General features: G+C 44.6%; 1 protein-coding gene across 8 annotated transcripts in view; it reads right to left on the bottom strand.

Annotated features, from left to right (window-relative positions):
- Positions 1–737: 737 nt before the first annotated feature.
- Positions 738–18,908, bottom strand: part of LOC140561377 (R3H domain-containing protein 1-like) — a 40,844-nt gene continuing 22,673 nt past the window's right edge. For 4 of the 8 annotated variants that reach the window (XM_072686553.1, XM_072686546.1, XM_072686550.1 and 1 more), the window contains 11 exons: positions 18,579–18,680; positions 16,199–16,468; positions 15,802–15,931; positions 10,250–10,401; positions 8,856–9,007; positions 7,793–7,896; positions 4,374–4,546; positions 4,050–4,194; positions 3,679–3,776; positions 3,332–3,416; positions 738–2,213 (listed from right to left, as the gene is read on the bottom strand). In XM_072686553.1, coding sequence (XP_072542654.1) covers positions 1,894–2,213; positions 3,332–3,416; positions 3,679–3,776; positions 4,050–4,194; positions 4,374–4,546; positions 7,793–7,896; positions 8,856–9,007; positions 10,250–10,401; positions 15,802–15,931; positions 16,199–16,468; positions 18,579–18,680 — 1,731 coding nt within the window. In that variant the 3' untranslated portion in view covers positions 738–1,893. The remainder of the gene's footprint in view (positions 2,214–3,331; positions 3,417–3,678; positions 3,777–4,049; positions 4,195–4,373; positions 4,547–7,792; positions 7,897–8,855; positions 9,008–10,249; positions 10,402–15,801; positions 15,932–16,198; positions 16,469–18,578; positions 18,681–18,908) is intronic. The other 4 variants (XM_072686547.1, XM_072686552.1, XM_072686554.1 and 1 more) reach the window with 2 other exon arrangements.

The raw sequence follows: 18,908 nt of genomic DNA, 5'->3' as shown, positions 1-18,908 counted from the left end.
CTTCCAACACACCTACCTAGCTAAATACAGCACCCACGCTCCGACCTGCCCTGAAACTTCCCTGAAAGTAAAGAGCACGCTCAATTAGACCGACGCCAGCGTGCACTTCATCAAAACGGCTAATCCATCTTCTCAGTGGCTCAGAGGTGTCAGGGTCGTCCAGATGCCGGACTTAATTAGCCGTTAATAACCTGGTCAACTCCGCAGGTTGTGCTGAGAAAGAGGGGAGAAAGAAAAGCAGCTCTGGAAAAGGCGAAGGCTTCCATTTTACAGAAAAGGAGCGATCCAGCCACACAGGCCGAACTCCCTCGGGCTCGATGTGGAAACCGGTGGAAAGGATTTTTCTCTTTTTCGCTAAATTGGTTTGACGCTATTAGGAGTGAGGAGGGGGAGGAGGGGCAGGAGGGGCGGGAGGAAGAAAAATTTAGATGAACTGTAGGCCATTTTGCAGAGATGAGGTTGGAGGGAGGTTAATGTAGCAGACAAATGGGCCAATAAAAAGGAAAATTGAGATGAATAGCACCCAGTAGAGCGTCAGATAGTGGCAGGGTGAAGAGTACAGCACCAGGAGCTCGTTTGAGCGAAGTCGACAGCTCCTGTTTCGTCGATGACTACGTCCTAATGGAGACAGGGAGAGGATGGCTCGCTCTTAGCAAACCGAGAACACTTTGTCGAAAGCAGCAGCAGCAGCAGCAGCAGCAGCAGCAGCAGCAGATGTGGACAGGTAAGCAGGTTCGTCATTTGGTGTAAACATTTATTGGCTTTCAAACTGAAATAAAAATGACTTGCACCAGTAAACATTGAACAGCCTTTCAGAATCCACACATTTTTCTTTGAGAAATAAAAGGAAAAATATATATTTATATATATATATATATATATATATAGACTTGTATAAATGTGCAAACTGTTTTTTTTCCAGTGACCCAGTAGGCATATGTTTTTTTTCTCTCTTTTTAAAAGACTTTGAAAATCAAAAGGTCTGACATGGTTTCCATGAGTGAGGAAGGAAGAGAATTGGAGGAAAGAGGGCGAAACGGGATCGTTCCAACCGAGGAGTATTAAAATATGCCAGGATGGGAGCAGAGAGGAGCGAGGTGGATTTTTTTTTTTGGCGACGTCTTAAGTTAAAAATGTCAGAGGGGGGAAAAAAAAAAAAATAATAATCTTTCCATTACCTGTGCCTATTCCCAACTTTCACAGAGGGAAGGGAATCAATTGAATTATTTAGCTACTATATAAATTATTTACAAAACAAAATGCGTGGGTCTTCATTTTTTTTTTGGATTTTTTGTTTTTTAACAAGAGACACCGAGGTGTCTTCGTTTTTCTTTATCAGAGAAAAGCGAAGTCAACCTCTGATCGAAGGCACAACATGAGACCCATTGTGTACCCCATGACCCCGTGATTTGACCCCACTGAAGTGAGGAAGGGCGGGGCAGGGGCCTAAATGGCTGGTATGGAGAGGTGTGAGAAGTCTGTGCCTTGGTGAGTGGGGCAGGGGCAATCATGAGCAAGAGAGCAGTGGTGAAAGGGGAAGTGAGACTATAATTTTTGGCAGATTTTACGAATATTAAACAGGATCTAAAAGACCACAGGCTGCCTTTTAGTACGATCCACTTAATTAGCCGAATGCGTGTGTGTTTAGTGAGTGGGACATCATGAGAGTTTTCAGTTTCAGGTTTGTGTTCTGGTCTTTTTTTCTCCCCCAAATGCTCACAATGTGAGAAAGACAACACTTTGGCCTCAATTAGTATGGTTTAAAACTTGAGTGTGGGGACTGGAGGTGTGAACTGCGTGCTGTGTGTCTCAGAGAGAGTCAGAAATGAGGACGAGGATGTAGGCAGGGATGCTGGTGTTGAGGGGGAGGGTGGTTAGTTAGAGTGAGGAGTCTCATTGGGAGCTGGCCCTCTCCAGGCTGGGCTGCTCGCAGTGTCTCTTGCTGGGGATGAGTCTAAACGGGGCAGGGCCAAGGGCGAAGCTGTGGTAGAGGAGGGCCCCCTGTGCCGCTTGTCTGGAGGGGAAGGTGGCCAGGACGGTGTAGGTGGAGGCGGGATCAGCAGTGAGCGTGTTGATGCGGTCGCCATCTGTCCGGCGCTCTGGCAACCACGTTACCACAGCGCCCGACCGGCACAGGTCCCTCAGCAGGAGGTCGGCCTGTGCTCGGCTGATGCCCTCCGGCAGTTCTGTCACTTCCAGGACACGCCCACTTACTGGAAGACAGAGAAGATCATTCACCATCTCATTCACCATACTAATTATAACATTGTATATAAAACATGTACATTTATTAATGTGGTTGTCAACGAACACTTTATTAGAAAACCTGTACACCTCATTTGGCAACAGTGCAACAGATCAGAACGGAGAGAAAATATGGTCTCAGACTGGCTGGTTTGAGTATTTGTAGAACTGCTGATCTCCTGAGATCAGCACAACGGTCTCAGATTATTCAACAAGGCAAATCTTGAGATGAGAGGGTCCCACATCTAGGCTCTAACAGCATGACTCCATGAACCCAACCAGCTTTGCGTCATCAGTCCAGGCTGGTGGACGTGGCGTAATGGCGTGGGGGCATGTTTGCTTGGCACACTCTGGACCATTGACACCAATCAATCGTCACTTTAATTCTGCAAGCTTTAAAAGTATTTATTGCTGACCATGTGCATCCTTTCATGGCCAAAAACAACTTCTAAAGGTTACTTCCAGCATGATGCACCTTATCACAAAGCAAAAGTCGCCGGTTTCATGAACACGACAAGAGTTAAGTGGACAAAAGGGTTTCAGTGGCCTTCCCAGTCACCGGATCTGAATTCAGTAGAACATCTTTGGGACGTGGAAGGAACTGAGTGATGCAGCCACGTCAACATGGACCAGAATCGCTCTCAAAGGATCCATGCTATAAAGAACTGAGGCTGTATTAGGAGCAAATGGCTAATACCCAGCATAAGTATTGCATTTCTAATAAAGTGCTCAGTGAGTGTACATGTAGTTCCACTACTGTACAAATTTGAAGCACATTTATGCATCTAATGCTTGATTATATTTGTCTAATCGAATCATTGTCAAGCGAGACCTACCCCTAGTTGAGCCCTTCAAATTAAACAGCAAGGCAAGTTTCCTAAAAAATCTTATATTAAGACAATCGACTGAAACTGGCCACAAATGTGCAAAGTAGACAGACAGGTTATCAAACACCATTTACTATTAAATAATTTCTCCCCTAAACAGCGCTAAAGCTTATGAGAGATGGACAGGCTAAGGTCACTGCTCTTGTCCTCTTTGTGGGGTCTGACTTGCTAAGGAGCAGCATGGCCCCCACTACCATTACCTGCTTCACCTACACTGAGATCTGTAGACAGCGCTTTCCTGGGCGGTTTTCTGCCTCGACCGCTGTGCCGTATCCCCACCGGGCCCTGGGTGACGGGAGGTGGAGAAAAAGAGAACATGAAAAGAAAGTCTATGAACATCTCTACATCCGTCTTTGCAGCGCTGTACCACAACGTTGGCATTGGATGATTTATGTGGGTTAGAGAAGCAAGCAAGGACACTCAAAAATAGGGCAGCTGGCTGGCTGGTTTATCATCAAGTACAATGTTACTTATGTCAGCTGTGGAAGGTCTGGAGTTACATGGCAAGTGGATGAGAAGCACGGCGTGGCCGTTCAGTGAGGCTCACCTGGTGATTAGAGACCATAGGGGGCCCGTGGAGTAAAGGAGGACGGACCTGGGGGTTGTATTGGAGAGGCTGACCAAGGAGGGGGTACCGTGCATCGCCTGAGAAAGAGAGCAGAGGGTTAAATAATCAGGAACTCGTATCCCTGACATCTGAGATGATGCTGAAGCTGGTTAATATAAAAAAAAAAAAATTGCATGTAAACAAAAGTCCTTAAGTAATTAACTATGTAATTAATTCTGTAATTGTAACTTTTATGGTACAGCAAAATGACAGTAATAGAGTTTGACCACCGGGGGTGGAGGAAATAAAAAATAATAAAAGGAATTTAAGAGGATATTAATGTACACTCTTTTATGAGAAGCAGGACTCACCTTGCCCCGGGACAAAGGATCGAGAGAACTGAGGCATGATGGGAACAGAAGTGAGGCCAGGACGGACGTTCTTCACGCTGGTCAGGTGGGAGGGTGTTGGGGACTGTGCAGGGGAGGTGGACGGGCTGCCCAGCTGAGGACTGCTCTGTGGGGTCATATGAGATGAACCACTTATACATTATACCACTTGCTCTGACATAGCGCTGCTGGAAAAAAAAACAACAAAAAAAAAAAAAAAACACCACCACACACACTGTACAGTCCCGCAGTTTACCTGCATACCTGTTCATCTCTGCCTAGTCAGACTGGATGCTTAAAGCTTACCTGTGAGGTGTCCAGGCTGCAGAGCTCGCTGGACTTCTGGCTGCGTTGGTGGTCCAGACTGTGGTACTTGTTGTGTTTCCACTGTGGAGGAGAGTGTGGCCGTGGCTGCTGGGTCGGAGGTAACGTGAGCTGCATCATCACCATACCACCACCAGGGGGTGGGGGAGGCACGCCTGCACACAAAACCACACAGGAGGTGGGATGCCCCATTTAAGAAAAAAGGACGAGGAGAAAGGGGGGGTGGGGGTGGAATAAAGTGATTCACCTTGCATGGCAAAGAGATGCTGACGGGTTAGTATACAATATTCAAGGCTGGGGGAGGGCGAAAGCGCGCTAGGGCGAGAAGTCCTGAGGAATATGAATACCAGTCCTCTCTCTTTGTGCGCCGATAGACGTCATTTAAAATGGAACCACAGTATAACCAGTCCATCACAGGGAATTAGGAGCATGTAATGAGTACAAGCGAGTGCAAATGTAAGTGGAGTTGTTTTCTCGTTATTCCATTAACAAGGAATTACCACCCACACAGCCAGGACGGAATTGGATTCAGGAATTAAATCCGTCCTTGTTGAACCTACAAGTGCTTGGGAAAGCATTGCTGCTTATTACAGTTAAAGCAGAGAATAAGGCCCTAACTCTGAGCTTGGACTGGTTTGGGAAAACGACACATTATAGGAATAGCAGGGTTTTAAAATAAATAAATAAATAAATAAATAAATAAAAAATAATGACGAAATTCCGTCACACCGCTTCACATTCAAAGAGCTCTATCTGGCTACTTGCAAGGTTGGAGACTTTTCAGAGCAGAGACTTGACCTCATTTAAGAGAGGCTCTGAAGACTCTTTTCTCTGGGTAATTACTCTTTTTGCAAACGGCTCCAAGTAACCTATTTAATATCCTCTTCAGGTTGAGATCAAAACAAGGTTAAGTCCCACTAATCCACGTTTGCTTTAGATGATTTTATTAACAGCCCGTATTAATTTCGCTTCACGTGAAATTGGCTTCCTTGTGCTTAACCCACCCCCTCTCCCCCTCCCTCCTCGCTAGCCGAAGTGCTAACTGCCAAATACTTCCAATTCCAAAGTCAACAGCTATGAGCTCGTCCTCGCAGCGCAGGGTTCCCACTCTTTCTAGGAAAAGATTTTCCTAAAAAGGCAAAAATACATACAAGTGTATTAAAAGCCTCCCAGTAACTGTTTTTACACACCTGGTTACAGGATAAACTAGTCTATCTACACTCACAGTACTAGATGCTAATCCAGCTTTTTTCCATTAGCTGCTCATCCCTCCCCTATGTAAATCCTTTACAGACAGATGTTAGGCTCATGGGTTTTAGAGCTGCCTTTGGAGATGGAGAGACTAGTGATATTTTGGTTGAGGGTAAAAGAGTAGACCCGCCCTGAATATTTGCAGGTCTCCCGTCCTCTCAGTCGCTATATGAAGCAGGGTAAAAAAGCAGCCACGACCTATTGCCATGTCAAAGAGGGAAAACGCCTCACTATTTCATCATGGACTGAGGCTGAGTTACAGATACAGCAGAACAGAACTGTTTAACCTCTAGGGGGCGCACTAGAGTACTACTTTAAATGAAAGCCATCTCAATACCACAGGAAGCCATGCTAGATCACGTGTGGGTTTTGAGTGTAGGTAGAACAGATCGAGCATCAGTAGATAAAATATGCAAATGCTCAGTGGCTCAACTTTCATAACGAAGTCTTCCAGTTTAGAGGTTTTCCAGGTTTTCCAGGAGGCGTGGGATCCCTGACTGTGGGTAGAAAAACTGAAAAAACAGTCTTTAAATTAAACGGTTTTCCAGATTTTCCAAGATGTGTGGATAGAAAGAGTAAAAATAATTTTTTAGGACGAGTGGGAACCCTGGACAGTGGACAGAAAGGCTAGAGGGAAAAAAAGCCTCTAGATTTCCAGGTTTTCCATGTATGGGAACGATGGATTGGAAGTGTGGAAACCTCAGATACTCTTAAAATCTCCATAATCTAAACTGAACTGCAATTACATGAAGGACACTTGTGAGGACAAGCAGGGGGAGACTGGAAGAGTAAAACAACTAGATGACAGACCACCGGCCGCTTTATAAAAAAAAAAAAAAAAAAAAAAAAAGGGGAGGTGGGAATCGAATTGCAGTATCTGAAAGGGGGGCTGTTTTTTGTCTTCCCTCCCCTTTTAATCAGTTAATAAGGCCAGGAGCAGAGGAGTGCAATGGAGAGACGTCAGAGAGCGATCACAGGGCCTTGTAGCGAGAAAGTAATTCACGTTAACGGCGTGCACATAAAGCAGCAAGGCAAATTAGAATTAGAGGCCCCATGAAGGCCCTTTTTGAGATTTTTTTTTTTACTTTTATATAAAGACGCCCGTAACTTGGAACAAAGCATCGAAGGAATGACTTTTTAATTACCACCCCGTATCTGTTCAATAATTGGATCGTTAGGGCTGGAGAACGTTATTTCAATTAGCACCTTTAAGCCCGGCGCGGGATTGAAACGAGGACGGGAAAGGCCCCCCTCCTCCCTGCCCCCATAGACGTCGACAAGGCGCGGCTGCCCAACTACCTTGCCCTTTTGTCCGTGCGAAATTACACCGGCGACTGCCTCGCTTTGAGCCAGTTCCCAACTGAATCAGTCGACTGCCGAGCCGAGCCGAGCGGGTAGTCATTTCTGAAGGTGCCACCTTCTTCCCTTTGTGGAGACCCACCATCTAATTTCGCAGGGTCGAAGCAAGGAGCTCTTGTGTTTAGTAAGGCAGGTTGGAGGGCCGAGGATTAGGAATAGCAATAAAATGGGGTGGAGGGATAAAGAGAGGCGATACTGATTTGAAAAGGTAACCTATGGGTGAACTGGCGTGTTATTATTATTATTATTATTATTATTATTATATATGGCTTTGTTCGTGCACACCGCAAGGCTTTGCTGTGGCAGCGTTTGCTGTGAGAGTGTAATAAAATGAGGCTGCTGGTGGTCACATCTGAGGTGGAAGCAGATAACCTTTCAGGTTGCAGGGCAAAAAACAAACATACGGCAGCATTACATTAGGCACTATTTCAGCACTACAGAGAAAAAGGGGTGAAAGTCTTGAAAGGGAGGCGGTGCTCAGCATGCGTGCTGTGGTTTCTGCTGCAGTTTTGTGAGGCGGATTATTGTAAGCAGAAATAACTGACTCCCCCCCCCACCACGATCCATTAAATAGCAGGAACCCTTACAGATGGTGCCCTGTTCACTCCGATTTAAAATGTAGATTTTGAGGCATCAAATATTCATTAGTTACAGTTACTACAGTAAACGTCGCTGAAACGAATTCTGAATAAAAATGCATGAAAATAAATGAATAAAGAATTAAAAAAGATGGCAGGGCTGAGCGGAGGCTGTTGACCGAGTGAGTTGTAGGTCATTCCGGGCTTAAGTACCTGAGCACTGCTGGGCAGGAATCTGTTGGGAGTTGCAGGGGGAGGAGGTGCGAGGGAACGGCATCTGCTCCGTGCCTGGAGGAGGGAGGAATCCCACAGAGGAGCTGTGGACACACACACACACACACACACACACACACACACACACACACACACACACAAAATTTGAAGCACTGAGTCTTGAACACCAAAGCAGAAAAAGAAAATAGTGCCTACAGTTGACTTAATGCAGCACAAATTTAGCTGATTGCCTCGAAATTGGGAGGAAATTACCAATATAGGGCACTAAGTACACATGGGATTGACCGAGCGCAGCGCCCTGGTGCTAGTTTAAATATACCCGTCACAAACCTGTGGGGATACGCCTCCCTACAAATAAGAAAGGAAAAAAAAAAAATAATAATAAAAAAAAATCACTGCCAATGTAATTTTCACGGCGGCGGAATAAGACGCGGCACCGTAGGCATTCATCATCTGTCGCCGTGACCAATTTTCCAAGGCGTTGTGCTGCCACCACCCCCCCCTCCTTCTTCATGGTTCCTATGTACCGGCCTAATAAGGATGTAAGCAGTGCGGAGAGTGATGCGGCAGCCAAAGCGCAGAGACAGCTGCTCGAGACAGTGCGCACCCTGAGGAATAAGCCCTGTCCGCAGGCTGCCTCTTATGAAGGATGGTGGTTGTGGTGTAGGGGACGGGAGCAAAAGCTTGTGCGAAAGAGAGAGAGGAAAAAGCGCGAGAGCGCTCTCCTCACGGGACCAGCTGTGATATATTAAGACTGGATGGGTATCTGGCTGTATAAATCACTGCCAACCCGGCCTACTAAAGTCAGGGCCTCTCGAGAGCGTGGAGGAAGGAGGCGGCAGGGAAAAAGTGACCTCTTCCTCCTAGCACGGCGCGGCTTAATCCTACGCATCCCCGGCCTAACCCCTTTAACGGGTGCCTTGTGATGATGAGGCGACTTCTACTACCACTACTACAACAACAAAGAGACGGCGACAACATCACGGCTACGGGTTTCGATTTTGAGCACAGAATCAGCACAAAGGCAACGGTGAGGTCATACCTTATGGTGTTCTGCTGACTGGGTGGTATAACACTGTAGTAGACCTGAATGCTGGACGCAGGCATGGGCCCATGGCTGGACTGGTTGGGGATGATGATTGGCTGCTGATATGTCTGCTGGGGCACGCCCTGGGATCCTTGAGGCATGGATACCTGGCAAAGGACAGGCATAGGACAGCCTTGAAATCATATTTTCTGCATGTTTAAGGTTTTTCCATAAAAATATCACTTTGCAAAGACCCCCAAACTGTTATTAGTGGCTTATTAAGGCTTAAACCTTTTGCCCTTCACTCACTATGAGGGGGGACATGGAGCCGGTCACACCACACACCTGCAGGGCAGTATGCACGTTTAGCTAATGGTGTAGTGTTTTGAGAAATAAGGGCAGACTAGACCCTTGTAGCCAACTGTACCATACCTGATACATATCTGAGACCCCTGCAATACCAGTGCAATAATTAATTACCTTAAATAATGCAAACATATCAATAAAACATAATTAGGAGTTGAAACTGCAGGAGATTTTCATGGTCTGATAACCATCTCGCAAAATATCACATCAGAGTTTACTCTACTGCACTTCTTGCAGCAATTCATTGCCTTGTTGTTATTATTATATATTAACTTCTAAAGTTATGAAAAGAAAAGATACTTTAACATCTATTAACTAACAGAAATATTTGTAAAATGTCACCCTTTAAAATAAATAAAGAAATAAAAAAAATGTAAAATATATATAAGCAAGCTGCATTTGAGGTGGAGCTCTTTTTATATAGATTTAGATTATTTTTATTATGGATGAATCTGCTTTTTATCCTGATTATTTTATCTATTAATCAATTAGTGGGATGCATTTTGTCTTTTGTTTTTTCTGTTGCATTTGGTAGCATTTTGTTCTCAATATCAGTATTACGCAAACATACATGGTGTGATAACCATACATTTTTCATACCATGGTATACCCAACAACAGTATACCGCTGCAACTACTAATTTATTGCAGAAATAAATTAAAATATAAAAATAAATAAATAAATAAATAAATAAACAAATAAACATATATATAAGTTTTCTGCTCCCTTGTGGATTATCCATGCACTGCATGCACCAAAAAAATGTCTGTAAATGAATTCAGTCACATTTTGTGTTCTATATGTTCTAATTTAAGAAAACCTGCCGTGAAGAGTAACAAAGTTCCTGAGGTCTCAAATGACGATACAAAATTCTAATCTTATCGGCATAATTTCTCTTTTTGAATAACTGGTGAGGAGGTCAAATAAACATTATTTGATGGTTCTGGCTTTAAAGCTCTTCAGTATAAGAACATGCACTTAATTGAATATCAGCCATTAAATACGACACACAACAGGACGAGACGAAGACTCTGAGGATTCACCTGATAAGATGGCATTGAGGGATACTGGACCATCATGCCTTGCATTTGATTTCCCATATTGCTATGTTGGCCGCTCACCAGGGTTTGACTCTGCGGCTGCTGGACCATGCTCTGGTAACTCGGCTGTTGATTTGGCATCACAGTTTGGTAACCTGGAGAAACACGGGACAGGAAGCGCATTAAACCCGATGGACGGAGCGAGGTGCTCGGCTGGCCGGTGGCTTTTCTGACGCACACCCGCAAACGCAGGCAGACGGACTGGCCTCTGGGCAGCCTGGGATGGGGCCGCATTCAGAAGGTAATTGGCATCCCTACCTGCCTGCTGAGAAACAACACTAATGAACGTGACGGCGGCGCGGGCAGACAGCGCTGCGCGCGAACAATGCCGGAGCAATAACAAACGCTTCAGCTGAACACAGATCCACGTAACAAAATGCAGAGATGCTAAAGGACCTGAAAGAGCCGCCGTGTGCAACCCGAAGGAGGCTGCAATTATGCAAAATAATGAGTCTGAGCTAGCATGAAACGCTCAGTGTTTAAATTACAGTGCGACACTGAGGCACAAAAGCAGCGACTCTCTGCTTAATGCTGTGTGGCCTTTCTTCTTCCTCTTCTTCTTCATTTTTAAAAAATTTTTTTATTCACAAGTTCACGGCAATATTGTGTGAATGAATGATTCGGCCTCGGAGAATGTCAATTAGAACCAAAACCACCTAATTACACCGCTGTTAGCTAAACCCTTCCCCATCACCTGGTGGAGGCACCTGTAAGGTGTGTTTTTTTTTCCCCCTGCCGTTAAATTGCTTTTCATTACCTCTGCCTAAGTGCACAGCCTCGGCTATTAAAACAGCTTTCATTATGGCTGCCTTCTTTCAAACCCTACTTTTTTTTTTTTTTTTTTTTTTTTTTTAAGATGACAGCGAGGATAAAGAGGGAAGACATTTGCAGACGTGGCAACAGCCCACCAAGGTGGTGCTACATGCTAATAGAGGAGCAGCGTACATGATAAAAAGCAGGTAATGCGGTTTTGTTCCGACAGCTATTAGGGGAGGGGGATCATTTTCATCGGTGTCAAGGTTATCTGGGGAAGGGGTTGTAGTAGTAGTAGGAGGGGGGGGGGGGGGGGGGGGGGAGGGGAGGGGAGGGGGGGCTTATAACCTGGCGATGCTATTGAAAAACCCTCACCAGAGGAGCTGCCCAGCGGGAAGACTCTGCGGGAGGCCTATGTGGAAGCAGCGGAGAGGAGGGGAGGGTGGAGGATGGGCCATTTTCAATTTCTCCTGGCTTTTGGCCAAAGAGACAGCAATCAATTTAGCCCAGATGAGAAAAAAAGAAGTGGGACAAAAGGAATGGATGGCCCCCGGCGAGGAGCCAGCTATTTTTGGTTCAATTCTCTCACCTCCACTTAGGGAGCTAGCATGAAGGGAATATAATATTAAACACTCTCTGTTCAGGCTGACTGAGCAAGCCAGGGAGACGGCCGGGACGGGGACGGACGGGAGGGACGGGGAAAAGAAAGCTATTTACTCAACTACCCTAGACCGAGTGCGCTCTGCGTTCACGAGGGCTCCTCAATTTTTTTTTTTTCAGGGAGGATGCTCCGTTTCTTACTCGTGTTCTCCATTTCAGACTCCCCCTCATTCCTTCCCTCACCCCCACCTCCGGGCCGACTGCGGAGTCCGTCCACTTCATCCATCAATCCTGAACCGATCCCGCTTTTCCCGCCATCCAGGCAACGAACGATGATGTCCTATGAAAGTCCCATGGATCCATCTACCAGGCCTGAGCTTACATGAAGCCATGTCAATCAACAAATCGCCTATCATTAACACGCCGACAACAAAGGGACCCTGCTTAAAACCTTTTAATCATACAGAAGGTGTCCCGGACATCACCGATGGCTGTGATCGTGTCAACAAACACGGACAAAGGACATTTGATGCTATGCTAAAGTGCTGTTTTTTAGTGACTGTAAGAGTGGGCATTTCAAAATCCAGTACCCTGAATTCTCGTTCTCAAAATTCCATAAAAAAACAACCCAAAAAACGATCTGCATATTACACATTCAGAATTAACTATAGTAGTAAGTGTGGTCAAGTAATTTCATAACCGCAGTTACATTTCAAAATACATTCACTATAATGGCGTATACCTGTGATGGCGCAAATGAACTGAAATCAGCCACAGTGTAAGAAAAGAATAATGATCACAGCACTTTAGGACTGCAACAAACAACTACTGTTTGTGGATAGTCGGGTAATCTATTGATTATCGAACAGAGTAATCGATTATTCAGAGCAGGTGGTAAGGTGCTGAAGACGGTACGGCGGCGATCTCAGCCAGAGTGCAGTTCGCTGGTAGTGGCCTCTGGCCCCGAGGAGGAGTGAGGGGCTGGAAAAGAGACCGGTTCACTGTGAGAATCTTAGAGCCTCTCAGACAGTGCCCCGGCCCCGCATTCAGCCACTCTGAGTCAAAGCCGATGACCGCTTTGGATTATCTGAAAGGAATACGCAGCGCCCGGGGGCTTTCAACATCATGGTGGGGGCCGCTTTCTCCTCCCTTCGCCCACTGAGCCGATACATTTCCAAACCTCCAGACGATTCATTAGGAACCGTTCTTTAGTTCAAAGTTCTGACCAGACCTTAAACAGCATCCGAGCGCTCCTGAGCTTTCCCGAAAAGGACAGCTCAAGGTGCTGAGAGGCAATTAGTGCCTAAAAGTATCAAAATTCTCCCGAGGTTCTCCAAGAAAAGCTCCAGTTTCACGTCCTCAAAGCAATAATGGACTTTTTTTTTCCTCACCCCCCTCCCCATCCCCCCCATCAAATCAGATAGCTTTTACAATTCAATTGAACAAAACATCTGTCAAGGCACACGGGGCAACGAATAAGTGCCGCGTTAACACGGTAAGGAGGAAAAACAACGCTAATTTAGCATTTGATTGGAAATGCTTATTGTAGCTGTTTAAAAAGGGCAATACAATGCAAGTACCCGGCACGCTAAAGTGCTCGCCACTGTAATTAGCTCTCAGCTCCGCTCTCCCGCCCCCGGGGCGCCTCCTCATTTTCACACACAATCTTTTGCCGCACTTGACATAGCGAAGAAAAAACAAAGACAACAAAAAGTACTGAGAGAGAAACAGAGAGAGAGAGAGAGGGGTGGAGAACGTGAAGAAGCAAGGGAAAACAATCATAATAAAATAAATAAAAAGAAATAAAATAAAAATAGGAGGGAGATGTCCCAAATCCACGGCGGCTCAGTATAAAACAGAATCCAAAATAAACAATCAGGCACAAAGGGAGGTGTTGAGAAACAGGCTCTCTCTAAACCAAGTTCCTCCCTGACAGATGAAATAAGGACACATTTTTTATGAATGTGTACAAATGAGGAAAATTGACTGAATGAGTTCATATGAAAGGAGATGTAGAATAGATTGAGGAAGGTCGATGCATTTGTCGTTCGTCAACACTGAAAAACATGAGCGCACACACACACGGCACGCCCGGTACTCGAATAAAGTGTAGATCAGCTCTGTAAAATGTTACTAAAGTAAAAGTGAAAATCTTGTGTTTACAGCATATTAAAAATATCTGAGTTACAGTTAAAGTACAGAAATGTCAAAGTATCAAAAGTATCAAGTACTGAGCTATTCCTGATATTCCAGATATTATTCTATTAAGACCCATGTGGCTGTACTTGTGAAAAGGTTCACGAAATATGGAGATGAAAATAAATATGGGATCACTTTACTTGGATGGGCCATTATAGCGACTTAATAGACGCTCACCCTTCAACTGAATCTGTATTAAATGCAACTGAGAGAAATGTAAATGGCGGTCTACTGAAAGTAACCCTGCACCTAATCTTAACTCTAACTTTAAATCTAACCCTAACCTTAACCGTACACCCTAGAATCAACTCTAAATCCTAACCCTAACCTTAAACTCTAACCCTAAACCTTAAAATCTAACCCTAACCATACACCACTGAATCATTCTCTAAATCCTAACCCTAACCTTAAACTCTAACCCTAAACCTTAAAATCTTACCCTAACCATAACCATACACCCTTGAATCAACTAAATCCTAATCCTAACCTTAAAATCTAACCCTAAACCTTAAAATCTTACCCTAACCATAACCATACACCCTTGAATCAACTAAATCCTAATCCTAACCTTAAAATCTAACCCTAAACCTTAAAATCTAACCCTAACCTTAACATACACCCTTGAATCAACTCTAAATCCTAATCCTAACCTTAAAATCTAACCCTAAACCTTAAAATCTAACCCTAAACCTTAACCATACACCCTTGAATCAACTCTAAATCCTAATCCTAACCTTAAAATCTAACCCTAAACCTTAAAATCTAACCCTAAACCTTAACCATACACCCTTGAATCAACTCTAAATCCTAATCCTAACCTTAAAATCTAACCCTAAACCTTAAAATCTAACCCTAACCTTAACCATACACCCTTGAATCAACTCTAAATCCTAATCCTAACCTTAAAATCTAACCCTAACCATAACCATACACCCTTGAATCAACTAAATCCTAATCCTAACCTTAAAATCTAACCCTAAACCTTAAAATCTAACCCTAACCTTAACATACACCCTTGAATCAACTAAATCCTAATCCTAACCTTAAAATCTAACCCTAAACCTTAAAATCTAACCCTAACCTTAACCATACGCCCTTGAATCAACTCTAAATCCTAATCCTAACCTTAAAATCTAACCCTAAACCTTAAAATCTAACCCTAAACCTTAAAATCTAACCCTAAACCTTAACCATACACCCTTGAATCAACTCTAAATCCTAATCCTAACCTTAAAATCTAACCCTAAACCTTAAAATCTAACCCTAAACCTTAACCATACACCCTTGAATCAACTAAATCCTAATCCTAACCTTAAAATCTAACCCTAAACCTTAAAATCTAACCCTAACCTTAACCATACACCCTTGAATCAACTCTAAATCCTAATCCTAACCTTAAAATCTAACCCTAAACCTTAAAATCTAAACCTAACCTTAACCATACTCCCTTGAATCAACTCTAAATCCTAACCCTAACCTTAACATCTAACCCTTATAATCTAAACTTAGGGCCAGGTTTACGTGTAGGGTTACATTTAATAGACATCCAGTTGCATTTAAGAGATGTTTGGCTGAATGTCAGGTGAGCATCTGCGAGGCATCTACAATGGACCATCCAAGTAAAGCGATATCAAAAATATAGAGTGTGTTACGTCTCCAACTGGAAAATAATCATTTAGAGTCAGGGCTTGGTGAAAGATCAGAAATGTGAAAGCATATACTCCTTTGGATCGAACGTTTTCACCCTTATCATAGCTACAAAAAACGACACATGCTGCAGAAAGTAGAGGAGTAACAAGTATGATATTAGAAATGCACCCTAAAAAAATCAGACCAGTGCTATTTTAAATAAAACAACACACTTCATCACTGTAATGGTGGTTTTACTCTTTCGGAAAAATAAGCCGCCTTATATCCGCCTTAATGGATCATTGGTGGTTTACCTGGCTGCTGAGCAGGCGGGGGAGGGGGCAGGGACTGGCTCTGAGGGCTACTGTACTGCACCGTGCCAACTGGCCGATACTGCTGGCTGGACAGAGGGTACTGGCCTGGTGCGCAGTAACACGCTGGCATCTGCGGATGGGAAAGAAATAAACAAGACAAAATGTCATGGAGGCGATCCGGTGCACCTTGAAGCTCAGATAGCGGTCACTGTGCTGCAGAATTATCAGCCAGCAGGCATCATATATTCCTCATCATAAGACTGCTAATATGAAGAATGAGAGGGTTTAGGCTGCGAGCCCACGAAGAGAGCTAAAAACGAACCATTATTAATATTAATATCTTCTCTGGCTCTAGACTAAAGCCTCTGGAACTCAGCTCTAGCTCCGGTTGACGTACCTGCTGCATAGGCTGCTGCATGTAGCCCTGCTGCTGCATCACTGGCTGGTTGACGGGCGCCGGGCCCGTGGCGGAGTAGGCCGGGGCTGGAACGCTCTGGCCGGGGGAGGGCACCATATAGCCAGCCTGCTGCTGTGGAGGAGGCGGGGGCGGCGGAGGGGCCTGAAGCACCACGGAGGAGGGGTACATGGCAGTGTGGGCGTCGCGGCCCTCCCCAGACGGCTGCCGCACAAGGCTCATGTGGCTGAACTGGGCGCTCAGGTTGTCTTGCTGGCGGACGACAAACGGACGAGACAGAAGTTAGGGCACGGACATGGATGCACTACTACTGTACAGAAGCATGACCGGCCTGCTGAGTGTACTGAGGTGGGATCAGGCTCACTCATAAGACCGGTGGTGAGATGAATCGAGAGATAAATCACGGCGTGCATTGTGGGTATTTGAGTTTAATTACCAATCCTTATCAATTTGTTTCACCCCCCCCCCGTTAGAAATACACTGAGACCTGCTGCATTTCTATTCATAGAATATTAACTTCAACATCTGCTCGCAGATTAATTATTCAATGCTGTCTTCCTTTTCTTTAATTAGTCATTAAGGGATGTTTACTGGTAGAGCGAGGTCAAAAAAGAGGTTAGCGGAACACACGACGTGTGTTTACCAGTGAACGGTGGAGAAATTAGGCTTGGTGGAGAATGTGTAGAAACCACCATCATCAAAGATAAATTAATAAATAAATAAAGATCCTCTACAAACTCAACGGCGACGGCTGTGTCTAGAAACGCTTGAGCGAGAGGTTCAGAGCCGTGGTGAAGAACACAGAGCAGCTGACTGCAGACTAAAAACTTCTGCAGACGATATCAATCTAATGCAGGCACAAGACCAATGAGCGCCATTAGAGGAGGCAACATTCTGCCATCCATTCTGCTGGAGAGCTGTTCTATTTTTTATTACGCAGAAGCATCCATCACAGAGCTTGCTTTAAATGATTGCATAATATTCAAATTTGCAGCAAAGGAATTCGTCAAACAGCAAGAAGCGCCTTGCTGTACAGATTGAACGATTTTCTTCTTTTCAAGCTACTTTTCTTTCTATACTGGTTATCTGACGTTTCGGGATTTCACAGGAAAGCTACATTACTTACTAAGCATGATAAGGACTAAGCATGCTACTGTAGATACTGAATGCGTCTGCAGACCAGCTACACAAGCCCAAATTTAGTTTAAGGTTAAAGGAGAGCATGCTCCCAACGTGGTACTGGTACTAGCACTAGGACTCAACATGAATCCTCAGATACCTGCAAAGCCAGCTACTCCGCGAATCCCCGGGCAAGGGAATCCAGCTCCACCTCACCAGTTAACATGCTCAAGAGTGATGAAGGGAAGATGGAGCGTCATCTACCCACCCGGAGAGAGCCTGGCCAACTGTGCTCTCTCAGACTATGGCTGCTGATGGCGAAGCGGCATGGAGATGCTCAGGTTTGACCCCCGGGCCGTAGTGGTAGCGTGTTAGACTGCTGAACCACTCAGAAGCCAAGAGCAGCATGCAATTTATTTATTTATTTATTTATTATGTGCATCTACAACAAAACAAAAGTGAGAAACCACCCTCTGTGTGCTCGACTTTCAGTCAAATTGGCCATAACAGTACAGTACAAGATCAGATGCAAGATAATCGCCAAAGAAAGAGAACTAAACTGAAGTTCACTAACAAATACGAGAGAAAATGTGACCCTTAACAACAACGAGGACCAAAACTGGCCCCATCAGATGAACAGCACCTCCAGTTCCACTCTAAACTCAAGTCTGGAGAATGAATGAAAAATTTTAATAAAAAAAAAATTCTGTCCGTCTTTCGACAGCGATTTAGTTCTCAGTGAGAAAAGCAAACTGAAGAATGGGACCAAATGGTCAGATGTTCTCAGGACACATTCTCAGGACACATTCTCAGGACAACTGGTTGAGTCCAGACACCTCAGAGTTACAGCTCCTAACTTCTAAAGCTGAAGTTCTGTGGCAGGTGTGGAATAATCTGCCTGCAGATTTCTGCAGAAAAGCAGAAGCTGAGTCATACTAAACACCCTAGAGTTCAGAGCTCAGTATCACTGAATGTGCTGGGGATGAAGCAGAAAATGCCCTGAACTTTGAAGGCTGAACCTTGGAGTACCTGATGACCTTTTTGACTGGAAATTCAAGAAATGAAGGCTGTAAGTGGTCATTCAGAAAAGACATTTCTACATATAGATACAGACAGATAGAGAGACGGAGATGAGTGACGGACTGAACGCACTGAACGGACGGACGGATGGACGCAGGCATGATGAAAGGAAAAAAACAACAACAACAACAACAAGAAGGAAGAGAGAAAGAGAGTGTGGTACCACAGTGTACTGTTGGTTAGGGGAGACGGAGAGGAGCTGTGGTGGGTAAGACACCGTCGAGTACTGGACAGGCTGAGCGGAGGGCTGGACAGGCCAGAGGGGCTGAGGAAGCAACAGACGAGGGGAGAAGATGGGGGGGGGGGGGGTTGGGGGAGAGGAAAATGGAGTTTAGTCAAAGATGGAGAAGATGGAAGACTCTAAAAGTGTAGAATATAATAAGAATAAATCATAGGCATTCAGATATTCAAGATAGCAAATTTCATCCAAACAGGTCTTGTTAGGTTAGTGGCTCAGGAGGAAAAAATAAATAAATAAAATAATAAAAAGGAA

The sequence above is a fragment of the Salminus brasiliensis genome, chromosome 8 (assembly GCF_030463535.1).
Source record: "Salminus brasiliensis chromosome 8, fSalBra1.hap2, whole genome shotgun sequence".
Classification (NCBI taxonomy): Eukaryota; Metazoa; Chordata; class Actinopteri; order Characiformes; family Bryconidae; genus Salminus; species Salminus brasiliensis.
The sequence above is the reverse complement of the archived record's forward strand: the minus strand, read 5'-3'. Positions and strand labels throughout refer to the sequence as shown.